At 56.0% G+C, this 14,060-nt stretch overlaps 1 protein-coding gene across 5 annotated transcripts in view; it reads left to right on the forward strand.

Annotated features, from left to right (window-relative positions):
- CEP164 (centrosomal protein 164) overlaps positions 1-13,084 on the forward strand; it is a 29,942-nt gene extending 16,858 nt beyond the window's left edge. For all 5 annotated transcript variants that reach the window (XM_053963415.1, XM_053963417.1, XM_053963416.1 and 2 more), the window contains 20 exons: positions 793-1,005; positions 2,114-2,248; positions 2,428-2,644; positions 3,272-3,349; positions 3,592-3,723; positions 3,970-4,092; positions 4,200-4,343; positions 4,523-4,606; positions 4,956-5,024; positions 5,271-5,449; positions 5,925-6,051; positions 6,438-6,502; positions 6,655-6,862; positions 7,815-7,922; positions 8,494-8,608; positions 9,084-9,428; positions 9,787-9,853; positions 10,128-10,244; positions 11,082-11,184; positions 12,363-13,084. In XM_053963415.1, the coding sequence (XP_053819390.1) occupies positions 793-1,005; positions 2,114-2,248; positions 2,428-2,644; positions 3,272-3,349; positions 3,592-3,723; positions 3,970-4,092; positions 4,200-4,343; positions 4,523-4,606; positions 4,956-5,024; positions 5,271-5,449; positions 5,925-6,051; positions 6,438-6,502; positions 6,655-6,862; positions 7,815-7,922; positions 8,494-8,608; positions 9,084-9,428; positions 9,787-9,853; positions 10,128-10,244; positions 11,082-11,181 (2,626 nt within the window). In that variant the 3' untranslated portion in view covers positions 11,182-11,184; positions 12,363-13,084. The remainder of the gene's footprint in view (positions 1-792; positions 1,006-2,113; positions 2,249-2,427; positions 2,645-3,271; positions 3,350-3,591; positions 3,724-3,969; positions 4,093-4,199; positions 4,344-4,522; positions 4,607-4,955; positions 5,025-5,270; positions 5,450-5,924; positions 6,052-6,437; positions 6,503-6,654; positions 6,863-7,814; positions 7,923-8,493; positions 8,609-9,083; positions 9,429-9,786; positions 9,854-10,127; positions 10,245-11,081; positions 11,185-12,362) is intronic.
- The last annotated feature ends 976 nt before the right edge of the window (positions 13,085-14,060 follow it).

Below are 14,060 nucleotides of genomic sequence, written 5' to 3' on the forward strand. Positions count from 1 at the left end.
GGTGGTGTAAGGGGGGCACCAGTGAAGGGGGATTGTTCCAGAACCCCACCACTTTCCTCTGTCTTGCCCTTTTTGCCAATGGCTGCAGAAATGACCTTTTCTCTCCTGACTCGAGGCTGAAGAACTGGGGCTGTTATTTCCCTGATTCCTGGCAGAAGTCCCTCTGCCTTGCACTGCCAGTCTCACAGCATGGTGAGACCTTCCTGCTTCAGCCTTCACTAACAAAGAACAAAAATCTTTCTTCCTAGACTAATCTCAATTTTCCCTTCCTTTCCCTTTAACTTCTCTCAGACCTTATAATTTTGCTGCTGTCTGTCTGAAAAAAAAACTTAATTAGAACCAGATTGGGTTTGAATTTTTGGAGTGCTGAGGGCTTTCTCTTGCCTGGAGCTGGCAAATTCCCAGCACACTTTAGGTTGCAATTGCAGAAAAATACCTGGGCTGGGAGCAGGTACTGATGGCATCTGCTCCTGTGCCTGGCAGCCTGGCCAGGGCTTTTCATCAAGTGAGATTTTATTGACCTCACAAGGTGAGCTCTGGTGGGCCAAAATTGGAGTTATTTAGGCCTGGAGTGCAGCTGGGGCTGGGTTCAGTTTATCAGCTGGAGATTCTCTGGGAGTCACCAAGAGGATCCACCAGTGATCCTCAGGATCCACCTGAGGTCAGCAGTGAGGCTTTTGGAGTAGGCAGCTCTGAGATTTTTGGTTTGGAGTTGATGCTCTGTGGAGGAGGTTGCTGCTCCTTTTATGTTTATGTCACCCTTTTGCCAAAGGAGCTTTTTGTCTTTGGTAGGCAACCTGAGAAGGAAATCGAGCAATCCTTGAACCAGCCTGAGGATGAAACCCTGGAGGAAATAGTCAAGGAGGTGGAGACAAAGCTGGAGCAAGAGGAAATACATTTATTTCAAGCAAAGGAGGAGAAAATCCAGCAATTCCAGGAGGAGATGAGGCAGAAGGAGGAGGAGGAAGCTGAAAAGCTTCATCAGCACAAAGAAAAGCTCCTCAGGTACTTTCCTTTCTTACCCATCTCCTGCAAGCCTTTCCAAGGTGGGATTTCCTTGCTGCTGGCCACAGACTCGTGCTGCTGTAGCCACCACCTGGGAAGTGGTGCTGCTTTGCAGAGCTGGGGGAAGGAGCAACATCAGGGCTCTCAGGGAGGAGGAGGAGGAGGAAGGACAGGCTTTGGCACAGACAGTTCTGTGTGTGAGGATCTGCAAACCCAGTGGAGCTCAGGAAAGGGCTCTGCCACCCTGGCAGGAGTGGCAGGAGAGCATCCTGCAGGGTGAGCTGAGATCCCCCACACACACACAGGGCTGTGGGTTATGGTTAACCTGGGAGGAGTTTCCAGCTCAGTGCTTGGAGCTCTCCTGCCTGGCAGCTCTCCAAATCCTGGGCTCAATGGTGGCAACAGGACTGGAAATGGGAGCATTAGAGAAGATGAGGTTACCCCAGAGGAGCTGTCTGGAGTTCTGACAGGGGATGTTTAACAGAGGACCTTCCAAGCAAGGCTTCTAGCAATAGAGCAGGGATGGCTGTGGGAAAGCAGGATCTGAGAGCAGTGCAGGGGTGGAACAGCACTGGGAGCTGTGCCCTTTCTCTGGGGGAGTTTTTCTCTTGAGGCTTCTGTATTATCTTGCTGGACTTGATGCCTATGTTCTGAGCAGCCAGAAACAGCATCTTGACATGAGACATCATGGGATGCAGTCTGGGTGGGAAGGAAGATGCAGAAATGGCACCTGAAGGGAAAAAAAAAAAAAAGTGTAGCAAAAGATATAATATGGAAATATGGAGCTTCCAGATGTGCTAATGCATCCTGCCTGGGAGCCTGCATCCATTTAATGAGAGTGGATTTCACTTACCTGCAAAAAAAAGAACAAAAAACCCCAAAAGAAGTGAAAGCTATGATGATATAGCAAGTTTTAAGCCCCTACAGCTCAGGTTTGATGCTGGGGCTGCATCTCCCGTGCCAGCAGCAGGTCCTGCAGGTGTGGGGGGAAAATGAATGTGTCACCACAGCCAGTGAGATCCCCAGCTGAGCTGAAGCCCTTGGAGAGGGGCTGGGAGATATTGAAGCCTCCTGAACCTATTTTCTTCCTTTTCATTTTCTGTCTCAGCGCTCCAGAAGAAGATTTAGCAAAATCTGAGCGGGAAGAGGAAGAGTTGCTTCTCAGAGAGGAAAAAGCCAAGAGACTCGAAAAGCTGCGAGCCCAAATCGCCGCAGAGATCGAGGCAGAGGAGGAGAGGATGAGGTGAGAGGTTCTGCTGCCATTCCTGGGGGTGTGCAGTGCTGGTTTGGGAGGGAAGGGTCGGGCACATCCCCAGCAGCTGCTCAGAGGGAGCTCCTGAGCCTCCCTGCCGTGGCAGCAGCTCCGAGCCCGACTGCCCAGTGCTGGATCCCCATTTCTGTGCTCTGTTCCAAACCTACCAGGGCAGAGCAGGAGGCCACGCTGCAGCAGCTCAGGGAAGAGTGGGAATCCCAGCAGCTGGTGGAGAAGGAGAGCCTGCAGAGGAAGCAGCAGCTTGCCTTGGAGGAAATGAAGCTGGCAGCGGAGGAAGCCCGGCAGAAGGAGATGAGCAAGCTGGAAGAGGAGAAGGAAGAGTTCCTGAACGAGCTCAGGGACAGGTTAGACAGGGAGAAGAAGAAGGTGAGATCTTTATTGCCAGGCAGGGCCAGCCTGGAGCTGTTCCTGCTGGCCTGGCTGGCAGGGCAGTGCCAAGTGTGGGGATTAACTCACACCTGCGGTGCTTTAGTGACAGCTCACTTAGGGCACCAAGGGCAGTGCCAGTCTGTTGGAGGCACGGGGAGGTGGGCAGGAGAGCTCCCCCAGTCACTATTACAATGGTGATTAACTGACAATAATAATGGATAATTACAATGGTGAGTAACTAACAATTACTTCAGTGGCCACTCTGCATCAAGATAAGGATCACTGTGCGCTCTCCGGAGCTAAACCGAGCCCTGTTATCAGATCAGGACTAAACTGAGCCACTTTATCAGCTCCCAACACCTCTTTGGCTGCTGCTTCAGTCCTGCAGGGACCCGGGGAACCTTCAGTGGGGCAGTTTCCAGTCCCTGCAGCACAGCATGGCTGGGATTCATCGAGATCCCCGGGAGGGAAAGCACAGAGAGACTAAAGGCTCCTTGCAGTGATCCCGTTTGGAGGGGGGGTCACTGCTGTGCTTTTGATGCTTTTGGATAGAATTTAATTGCAAATGCACCTTGTCCCCACACAGGGGTTTCCCAGCAGACTGTTTTGCTCGTGTTTCTGCAGGCAGCAGAGGAGCTGGAAGAACAGTTTGCCAGTGAACTCCAGCAGCTGAAGTCTGCAGCAGAGGGGAAGCACCGGGAGGTGAGGATGGTGTCCTTAGGATGTAAATTGTTGGTTTTTATTTTTTGCCTCATGCTGTCACCAAAGGTGGCCAAGGAGGGTGGCATTATTTTTTTCCCCCTCCCTAGCTGTGGCTCTGGTCTGGCTCAGTGTTTGGCCGTGCTCCAGGCAGGGGGTGGTGAGGCTGTGCCGTGCCCTGTCGAGGGCATGGAATGGATCCTGTGAAAAGGCTGACGAGTCTCTGTGGGTGGCTTTCCTGACAGGTCATTTCCAGCCTGCAAGCCCAGCTGGCAGAGGCACAGAGCAGCCAGGAGGCCCAGCTACGTGAGGAGCTGCAGAGAGCAGATCAGAAAGTGCAGGAAAAAGCCCTTAAAGTGAAGGAATATGAGCGTGAGGTGAGTGTTGGTTTTGTGCTGAAGGTTCTTGACACTCTCAGATGTGGGGTGAGCACTGGGTGCCCACATCCCCTGCCTCAGGGAGCAGGACATCCCCCAGCATCTGTCCTCACTGGGGTAAAGGCTTTGTGCTCCCCAGCACGCAATCCCTGATCCCGCTCTGGGCTTGGGCTCGGGTGGGAGGCTGATTTTTGGGAGGTGCAGTGCTGCAATTCAGGGAAAGCTCTTTCCCTGCCACCCCTGCAGCTCAGCGAGCTGATGAGCGACAAACGGCGCGAAGTGGAGAAGGAGCACGAGAGGAGAACGGAGAGGATGAGAGAGGAGCACCGGGAGGCCCTGGCGCGGATCCAGCAGCAGCACGAGGAGGAGGTGCTGCGGGTGGGGGCTGCACTTGCAGTGGGTGCAGCGTGCCCGTGCTGCGCTGCTGGAGAGCCCTGTGCCTCACAGAGGTGTTTCCCTGTGCCCTGGCCCGGCAGGAGCGCAGGCAGAGGTCGGAGCTGCTGCAGGGGCTGCGCAGCGAGGCCGCGCGGCTGCGGCAGCTCCACGACGCCGACGTGAAGGGGCTGCAGGCAGAGCTGGAGGGGCGGCTGACGGCCCTGCAGCAGAGGCACAGGGAGAAGGTGAGCAGCAGGCTCTGCCTCTGGCCCTTGGGACCTCCTGAGGGATGGCCTGGGGGCTCCCCACCTCGTCCCCCCTGCCGCCCTGCGCGGACACGAGTGGCAGGTCACGCTGCCCAGCTTGTGTTTTCCTGGTGAGGGAGGAGCTCGTGCCTTTCTCTTTAACTCAGCTCCCTGTGCAGGAAAGAAAGCTCCAGGATTCAGAGAAGGAGCTTGAGATCCGCATGAAAAACATCCAAGCCAGATCAGAGCAGCTCCTGAGCCAGGTGAGCCTCAGGTGAGCCAGGTTGGGCTCACAGAGCTTCCCGAATCTGTGCCAGTCCTTTGGCTGCTTCCTCACGGGGAGCTGCTCAGGAAAGCTCAGCCAGGGCTTCTGCTGCCATCCCACTTACAGGTAAAACTCTGTCACCAGTCAGAGCAGGGCTAAGCATTCCTGGTGCTGGGAAAGTCCGAGCTCTGGGTTTGCTCAGTGCTTTGGGGGACAGTCCGAGGGGTCACGAAGCAAACCTGACAACACTCCTTGTTTTGGAATGGTCTTGAGACTCAGGCCTGAGGTGCTGCCCAGCATCAGCAGTGTCCTGGCTCTGACACTGCCCCGCCTGTCCCCTGTCACAGGAGGAGTCCCTGCAAAGGAGGAGGCAGCTGCTGCTGGATGAGGACGCCCGGATGCAGCTCGAAAGAGACGTACGGAGCCCTGGGGCTGGAGAGGGGCTGTGCTGCTCTGGGGCCCAGGGCAGCACCTCGGGGCTGGGGCTTTAGGGAAACAAAGTGCTGGGTGGTGGCTGAATTCTGAGCTCCTCAGAGAGAAGAGCCAGTCCTGTTCTCCCAGGATTGGTGTGTGGGTGTGCAGCCCTGGGGCCCCGTGAGCTGTGTGCCCCTTGTTTTGCTCTTGGCCAAATGACCGTGAGGGATTTTCTGGTTTTCTTCTAGGAAGCTGCTCTAGCCTCTCAGCTGCGCCTGGAGGAGAGCAGGAAGGAGCACTCCAGCCTGCTGGAGTCCATCCGGCAGCTGCGCAAGACCCTGGAGGAGCTGCAGGACCAGAAGGCTGAGCTGGAGGCCCAGGTGGACTTGCTGCAGAGCCGGAGCCAGAGGCTGCAGAAACGCATCGGGTGTGTGTGAGAAATTTCCTCTGATACCAAAAAAATCTGCCCTGTGCCCCTGACAAACCTCTCTGACCTAAGCTGGGCCTCTCCCCGACCTCTGAGCTCTGTGTTTTGGGCCATGTTGCTTCAGAATCCTGAGGTGCCCACTGGGGGCACAGAGTTGCTGGGGGCTGGTTCCAGATTTTTCATTAACTCAGGGTGTGAATTTCAATTTGCTCCTTCACCTCTGCATGTCAGGTTCCTTTGTCTCCTCCACTCCTGCCTTGGGAGGTTAACGAGGTGTGGTGAGAGGGGTGCTGAAATGCAAAGAGGTTTTCCTGAGGGGGCTGAGCTGCCCAGGAAGGGTGGGAAGCAGTTTCCCTGCCCAGCCCTGCTGTTGTCTTGCACACATGTGGCCCTTTCCCTGCTGTAATCTGGAACTCACTCTGGACACCACTGCAGGCTAATCAAGTGCCTCTGCTGTTGCTTTTTCCTGTGGCAGAGAGCTGGAGGAAGCAATCAGGAGCAAGCAGGAGGCTCTGAAAGAACTGGAGGCAGAAGAAAGTGTGGAATCTCCAAGAAACAAAGCCGAGCTCTGCGTTGAAGACCTGAGAGAAACTCCTCAAGCTGTGAGTAAAGCAGCCTGTGAAGGTGTTTGCCTTGTGAGATCTGAGGCTGAAACTCCCTTGAAAAGCCCAGCATTTGTTCCTTCTGTGTGAAATCATTTGAGATGCAGAGATGGATTTCTCTTTGCTGGTGTGTTCAGTAGTATTTGCAGGTGTCTGTCTGTTATTAGTGGCTGGAGTGGAGTGTGGGGTACTCAAATCAAAAGCAGGGCTTGTGTCGGGGTAGAAACGTCTGTTACCTTCAGAAGTCACATCAAGACCAGCCCTGGTGCTGTGCTTGGATCTGGGCAGTGCCCTGGTGATGTCATTCCAAGCTTTTGGTCCTCATTGGATTCTTAGGGGGCCCTGGGCTTCTGTATCCCCCATAAACACTCAGTTTTTGTTCTCAGCTCTCGTCCAGAGAGCCTCCCCCAGCCTCCCAGAGCCCCGAGGAGAGCGACCTCCAGCTCGATGGGTGAGTATCCCTGCGCCAGGAGAGCTCCCTGCTCTGCTTTTCCAAGCCCAGCTTTGGGTTCGCACAGCGAGCGCTGAGCCCCCGTTTTTGGGGGTGCTGTGTGAGGTGTGCAGCAGCACGGGGAGCCAGCACAGCCCTGCCTGTTCCCGCAGAGTGCAGAGCTACATCTCGGCAGAGGGGCAGTCCCTGCGCAGCGCCAGGGAGTTGCTGCTGCGCCAGAGCCGCTCCCTGCGCCGGCGGCGCTCGGCGCTCAGGGCTGCCAGGCTGCAGTGGGGCCAGGACCTGCGCAGGGCCCAGGAGGCCGTGCAGGACCCCCACAGCTCCCAGCTCCTGCAGGGCGTGCGCCAGAACCTGGAGGAGGTGAGCCCTGGGCGCTGGGTGTTGGGTGGCACAGACTGCCCGCAGCCCTGGCACCGACCCCTGGCGCTGCAGCTGCCGTGGTCACGCCGGCGTGGGCTCAGTGACCCTCCTGGTGTGGGCTCGGTGACCCCCTTGGCGTGGGCTCGGTGACCCTCCTGGTGTGGGCTCAGTGACCCTCCTGGTGTGGGCTCGGTGACCCCCTGGCGTGGGCTCGGTGACCCTCCTGGTGTGGGCTCAGTGACCCCCTTGGCGTGGGCTCGGTGACCCCCTTGGCGTGGGCTCAGTGACCCTCCTGGTGTGGGCTCAGTGACCCTCCTGGTGTGGGCTCAGTGACCCCCCTGGTGTGGGCTCGGTGACCCCCTGGTGTGGGCTCAGTGACCCCCCCGGTGTGGGCTCGGTGACCCTCCTGGTGTGGGCTCGGTGACCCTCCTGGTGTGGGCTCGGTGACCCCCTGGTGTGGGCTCAGTGACCCCCCCGGTGTGGGCTCGGTGACCCTCCTGGTGTGGGCTCAGTGACCCTCCTGGTGTGGGCTCAGTGACCCCCTTGGCATGGGCACAGTGACCCCCTTGGCGTGGGCTCGGTGACCCCCCTGGCGTGGGCTCGGTGACCCCCTTGGCATGGGCTCAGTGACCCTCCTGGTGTGGGCTCGGTGACCCCCTTGGCGTGGGCTCGGTGACCCCCTTGGCGTGGGCTCGGTGACCCCCTTGGCGTGGGCTCGCTGACCCTCCTGGATGGGGGTTTGGAAGTGAAAGCTCCTTTTCCTTGGGCTGACCCTGCTTTGAGCCGTGTGCTCACTGCTCACATCCCTTCCCACACTCTCGAGGACTTGGGAGCGATTTCAGTGCAGCAGCACTTCCTGTGCTGAGCAGAATGAGGTGATGACAGTCACCCCAGCTGCTGACAGGGATGATTTCCTGTCATTCCTGTTTAATTTCTCTCCTTGGCATGGCAGGAGGCAAAGGAGTTGGACAAGATGAAGTCGGCCATGCAGAAAGGACAGGTGCTGCTGAAGAAGAAGGAGGAGAAGCTCAGCCAGCTGGAGTCCTCGCTGCTGGAGGAGGTAAACTCTCCTGGTGTTTGCAGCAGAGCTGGATTTTGGAACCACTTTTCTGCTGAGTGTGTGGCTGCAGAAGGCAGCTTGGAAAAGCTGCTTGGGTTGAGCCTGGAGGAAACAAGGGCAGGTCACCTCATGTGAGCTGGGATGGAGCCTGCTCTCCTGACCAAGGCAAACCTTGGAATCTTTGGCTCTGCCTGGGACCACGTGGCCTCCGGCAGGGCAGCAGCAGATGCAAGAGAACCAGACCTTTGATGGTCAAACTCTTGCCCTTGGCACAGAGATCCCAGCCCTGCAAGAGCTGTGAGGTTATTCACAGCACAAACCACGCTGACTCCTGCTGGAAGGGCTGGTTCACGTGGCTGCTGGGTTTGGCCTCTTGCACTCTGAGAGCCAAAGCAGTCTCTGGACATTCAGACTTTGCTGTCAGGGGCTGGAGACAAGTTTGCCTTCACTTGACCTGAGCCTGACTGCAGTCCAGCTCTGTAGACAAGCTGTAGGCAGATTTCCAGTAGCTTTTATGTTCCAGGGATGATACAGCAGGTTTTACTGGCATTGTTTTCCTCCTCCTGACCAGCTCTCAGATGAGGATACACTGAAGAGTTCAGCGTGCAAGAAGGTGGTGACGTTTGATCTGAGCACCTCTGAGGACACAAGCAGCACGTCCAGTGTGAATCTGGGCCAGTTGAGATGTAAGTGCCCAGCATGTGAGGCTCTAGGCCTGTTCTGCCTTTCCCTCTCACCTCTCTGATGTCCCTGGTCTCAGTTGTGCTCAGCTGTGTCCAAGGCAGGTCTGGGACTGCTCTGTGTACCACACCTGATTGCAAAAACTTGTTTCCTGCCTGTAGTGGCAGATAAGAGGGATGAGATCTGTGAGTGAACCTGCCTTTTAAACCTCTGTGGATTGTAAAATCTCTCTGATTTCCCTCTGATCCTGCAGATCTGTACTGCTCTTCTGCAGGAGTCTGGGCTTCCCCTTCCTCACATGGTGGCAGGAGAAGCTGCTGCCATTCCCTCTCTGCTGCTCGTGCTTTCTCTTGGGCTTTGGTTGCCTGGAGTTGTGCTGGGGGAAGAAGGGCAGGCAGGCAGGAGGGTTGGGTTGCTTGCACACAGGCTGCTCTTGTCAGGGCTTGCCCGTGATCCCTTTCTTCCCCTTTCTTCCTTCAGCTGACTTGAGAATGGATTTCTGGCCTGCCCTCCAGCAGGACAGGATCCAGCACCTGAGGGACTCCGTGCAGAGCATCACCAGCGAGCTGAACGGGGTCCTGGGGTTCCTGGACTCCCTGAGCCAGCACCAGCCCCCTCTCCTCACCTCCACAGCCCGTGAGGGCATCCCCCTTCCCACCTATCCCTCCTTGGCAGGCCTGGGGGGGGGCAGCTCCCTGGGGAACCCCCCCAGGGTGTCCCCCCTGGACCAGTGGGCCCGGAGCAGCAGGCCCAGCTCTAATTATTCCATCTCAGGGCAGTCAGTGGACAACATGCTGACAGAGAAATGGCACAGGTATTTCCCAGGTGAGTCTCCTGGCCTTGTTCCACCTGCTTTGCTGCCTGCAACTTCTGATTTTGTCTCAGGCTCCCTGGGGAGTGCTGGGGAGGGTGGGTGCACTGGTGCTGCTGGTAGGAAGGGTGCTAAGGGGATAAGGGATGAGAAGCTCACTCCAGAATGCAGCATGTGGCTGAGCCTGTCTTCCTGCTCTTGAATACCCAAGGAAGCAGCAAAAGAGGAGCCAGGCCTCTCCACTGGCTCACCTAGGGATCTCCACCTGTTTCCTTGGTGTCCTTGTAGGGACGGCGTGGCCGTGGTGCAGGAGAGCAAGCACAGCTGGGTTTGTGGATTGTGTGGGCTCTGTGTTTGATGTCTGTTTTGCAGGTGGGTTCCCGTCGCTCGGTGGGAGTCCTGTGCCTCTGGACAGCAAGCTGGGCTATGTCCCTGCAGGGTAAGGGCCTTCCTCCTTGACATTTCCACTGTGCTGCTTTGTTCCTCTGCAGAGGCTGTTAGGTCACTGCTCACGTAACAAGTCGATTGCAATTTGATAATTGCTATGAACTACTAATTAAGGAGAAAAGGTGAACTATCAGTATGTTTGTATTAGAGGAGGTGGTTTTTTTCTTCAGCAGCCCATCACTTTCTCATCTCTGGGATATTTTCTTTTCAGACATCTTTTTTTTCCCCATTTACCCTCTCTCTCTCTCTCTCTCTCTCTGCCACAGTGAACAAATCAGGCTCTTCCAGCATTCCAAGTTCAGTGAGCCAGAGACAAGGAATATTGAGGGGATGATTGAGAGCAACAAGAAATGGCTGAAAGGCTTCAAGAAGGATTCCAAAGTGTATCTTTTACCTGGGTCTGGTCTTTAATTGCCTTCCTGCTTCCTGCAGAAGGTAGGAGGAGGGTGGCAGGAGGGGTGTGAAATGAAGAATTGAGCAGCAATTTCGAGGCCTTGGCCTCTGTTGCAGTGCCTGGTTCTGCAGAGGTGTTTAGCAGATGGAGCAGGAGTGATCTGTGTGCTGCTCTCTGAGCTGTACTTGTCTGAGGGAGTTTCCCTTCCTTTCCCTGTGCTGTGATGCTCTTTGGTGATGCTGCTCAGCTGTAGAGGAGCACTTTGAGCAGGGAGTGTGAGGATTTAAAAATATGGACCAAACAGTGCAGAGGGGAGGATGGGGTGGGCAAGAAGGGGGGTCTGGCTTTGCAGGGCTGCTTCTGGTGCCCTTGGTGGATGGAGCCCTGGCACGGGCAGGCCTGCTGAGCAGCCTGGGAGGAGGTGAGGGCACCTGGAGATGTGTGGACTGGGCCCTGGTGGGGCAGGGAGGGCTGGGCTCCCCCCAGAGCTCTCTCCAGATCTGTTTTGAGGAATCTTGTAGCGTGGGGCTGGATCCAGGGAACAAGACCTCTCTGTGCTGTGAGCAGGCTGTGGTACCAGCCTTGTGCTGGGGGCTGTGGGTGTCTCCTCAGTGTACACTGATATTAGCAGCCAATCCCCGCGGGCTCTGAGCTGCCCTGAGCGTGGTGTGCCTCTGAATTCCCTAATCCCCCTCTAATTCCACTTGGCTGGGATGCAGCAGGCTAAATACAGCCTGTGTGCCCTGGGCTGGCTCAGTACCTGGTACCTGTCCTGTCTGTGCTGGTTCCTGCCGTGAGCCAGGCTTTTCCTTCACCCAGCTGTCAGACCTCTCTCCCCACTGGCACAGAAACCCCCAGGCAGCAGCCCCAGCCTCCTGCAGCTGGGACTGGATGAAAACAGAGAGATCAAGGTGTACCAGTACTGAAAGGTGGGGTTTTTCCCTGCAGGGAGGGGGGGGGGGGGGCTGTGCAGTCTCCCCATGATGGGCTGGGTTTTGGGGATGCCCACCCTGGCACCTCCACTGTGTCTGTGTGGCACGTCCTTGAAACTGGGTATTTTTGCAAGAGAGTGGAGGAAGGAGGAAGAGAACTTCCCAGGCGGGTTCTTCTAATCCTGTAATGTGTCCAAATATACTTTATAGACTGTTTAATCCAGCGGTGACATATCAGGGCTTCAATAAATCAACATTTCCCTCATTAGTATTCCAGCGATGGCAAGGCAGAGCTGTGAATCACAGAGGACTTTGACTAACTGGTCAAGGGGGAGGATGTGAATCCTGCTGAGGCTCTGCTGGAGGAAATGTGGCAGGAAATGAGCCTGCCCTGTTGCCCAGCAAATGCTTGGGGCGGGTGGGCTGTGTCAGGTGGCCTCTGGCACGTGGGAGCAGCGGAGAGGCTGCGGAGTCTGGGGGTAAATTCAGGGAATGGCACGTTCTGGCTCCTGGGGAATGTTCTGCTTGTTTGGGGTGGAAGCAATAGGAATTGAGCCAAGAGTGGTAGATCTGGACGGGCCCTCCCTGCTCCTCTCAGGCCCGGCTGGCCAGAGCTGTGCAGCAAAGCAGCTGCTGCAGCTCTGTCCCCTGTGATGGCAGCGGGAGCAGGGCTGATGGCAGGACATGGGGAGGGTCTGTGCAGGCACGGCTGAGGAGTCCTGTGGGGGCTGGGACAGCCCCACCTGTGTCCTCCACGCCCTGGGGAGAGGGATCCAGAGCCTGGCTCAGCAGCTGGGACCTCTTTCCATGCACGGGGCTGGGGAGCCCCTGCCATAAATCCTGGAGCGCAGTCTGGCTGCTCCTGCAGCAGCTCTGCAGGGATCCTGGGAGAGCAGGGGGCTGGGAAGGCTGGAGGGTGGCTGAGGAGTTGGGATGAGCAGCTCCTGGACCTCAGCTGGGACTCAGTGGCTCATGGCTTTGCTCACCAGGTGCTGTGAGGTTCCTCTGGAAAGGCCACGTCCAGAGGGTATCCCAGCCCGCTGGGATGCTTGGGACTGGGAGGGGTTTCACTCTGCCCAGCGGGGAGGAGCCAGGCTTTCATGGGAATGTGCTGTTTGGTTGTCTTTGTCAGTATTTCCTCCGAGCTGACTCTAAATATTTCATGCTTTAAAAAGCTGCCGAGCCACTCGCCCGTTCTGGCTGACGAGGACGCTGCACTTCAAGGGAGCCCATCTGTGAGAAACCATCTTCAAAGCCATTCTCCTGAGACAGCTGCTGGGGGCAGGCTGTGAAGCTGGTGCCCCACACCCCCCGTGCTGTGAGAGCCCCTGGGGTGGGTAGGGTGGGCAGTGGGGGGAGCCCCCCTGCTCTGCTCCCTGGGTGCAGTGTGCTGGCACACGCCGTGAGCCTGGCACGGGGATGTTTACATGCAAATAGACATCTATTTTTGATGAACATCATTTTAAAACTCTGAAGAATGTCTGTATTTTATTTTTCCTTGCTGTTTTTTCTAGAATTTTTGTAATTACTCAATAGCCTTATGCCTTCCTAGGAAAGGAGGGATCCAAACACGGGTATCCCATCTGCTGTTGGATTGCACAAACCCCTTCCTGTAGGGATTTTGCTTTTAGTTTACTGGATACTCAGAGGACACGTGGCAGTCCTTCCAGTCAGGGGTTTTAGAAGGGACCCCACAGTTGTGGTTGCTGTGGCCGAAGCCATATCACTGAGTCCATTCTGTGTTTTGGGAGAAGCATGCATTAATGGTGCAGGGAAATGCCAGTTTTTATTAACAATAACTTGGTTTGAAACATGCTCCTTTTTCCTGTTAAAACCCGGGATAGCAGCTGTATCTGTTTTTGTATAAATTATATCAACATGAACCTGTTTTGTATGATGGTGGTGGTTGTCACTCTGTTTTTTTTTGTTGTAGCTGGGTATCCAGCTGTACTTACCTCTCACATCTCCCCTTGTCTCTGGGCTCTCTCATGTTTTGTCTTGCCAAGGTAATTTCTGGCAGTTCCCAAGACCACTTAAGTTTACTGTGGCTTTGTTACCATTATCCTTTTAAGTATCTGGACAGGGTAGCAAATGCAGAGGCAGAGAGAAGAAAGCTGAAAACCAAAACTACAAAACAAGGCATGGCTCTGGCAGCCTGGGATCTGTTAAAGATGTCTCACTGCAGGTTGGCTGTGGCTGCTGGTTTCCCATGGGTTTGGGAGCAGCCAGGAATTGCCCCAGCAGTGTGCTGGGTGCTGCTGGGATGGCTGAGTAACGCTCTCACCGGGCGTTGGGGAGGGTTGGTGACGTGTTCTTTTCTTGCTCCCATCTCCTGCTCGCCTGTGGGAGCTGGAGGGACTGGCACAGGGCGAGCAGGGTGTGCATCAGCTGCTTGTGCACAAGTGGAGGCCGAGAGTTTCGTCCTTAAAAAGCAAACAAACCACCACCAGGCTTTTTTTGCCCCGGTTGCTGCCGTGCCTGAGCTGCTCTGGTGTGTCTTTGCCCTCTGGAAAGCTGGAGAAGAGCTGCTCGAGGAGCTCTGGTGGCAGCACATGCTGTCCAGGCAGGCACTGCTGGGGACAAGTCTCCCACCGTGCTGCTGAGCTGTTCAGGGCGGTTCTGAGACATCCCAAATCCCTGCTGGAGTGTGCTGTGACCCTGCTGAGATGGGTCCCCAGGGAGCAGGTGTGACCCCAGGCTGGGCTGGGCTCTCTGTCCCTGCTCCCTGCCATGCCTGTGTGCATGGAGCAGAGGATTTGCCTTTCCTGGAATGCCAGCACTGTGTCTGTTGGAGAAACTCTGCGATTAGAAGAGCAAAAGGGCAGGGCCCGATTATTCAGCGAGCTGAGCAGGGGCTGTAAGCTCATTAAGGG

The sequence above is a fragment of the Vidua chalybeata genome, chromosome 23 (genome assembly GCF_026979565.1).
Source record: "Vidua chalybeata isolate OUT-0048 chromosome 23, bVidCha1 merged haplotype, whole genome shotgun sequence".
NCBI classification, from domain to species: domain Eukaryota; kingdom Metazoa; phylum Chordata; class Aves; order Passeriformes; family Viduidae; genus Vidua; species Vidua chalybeata.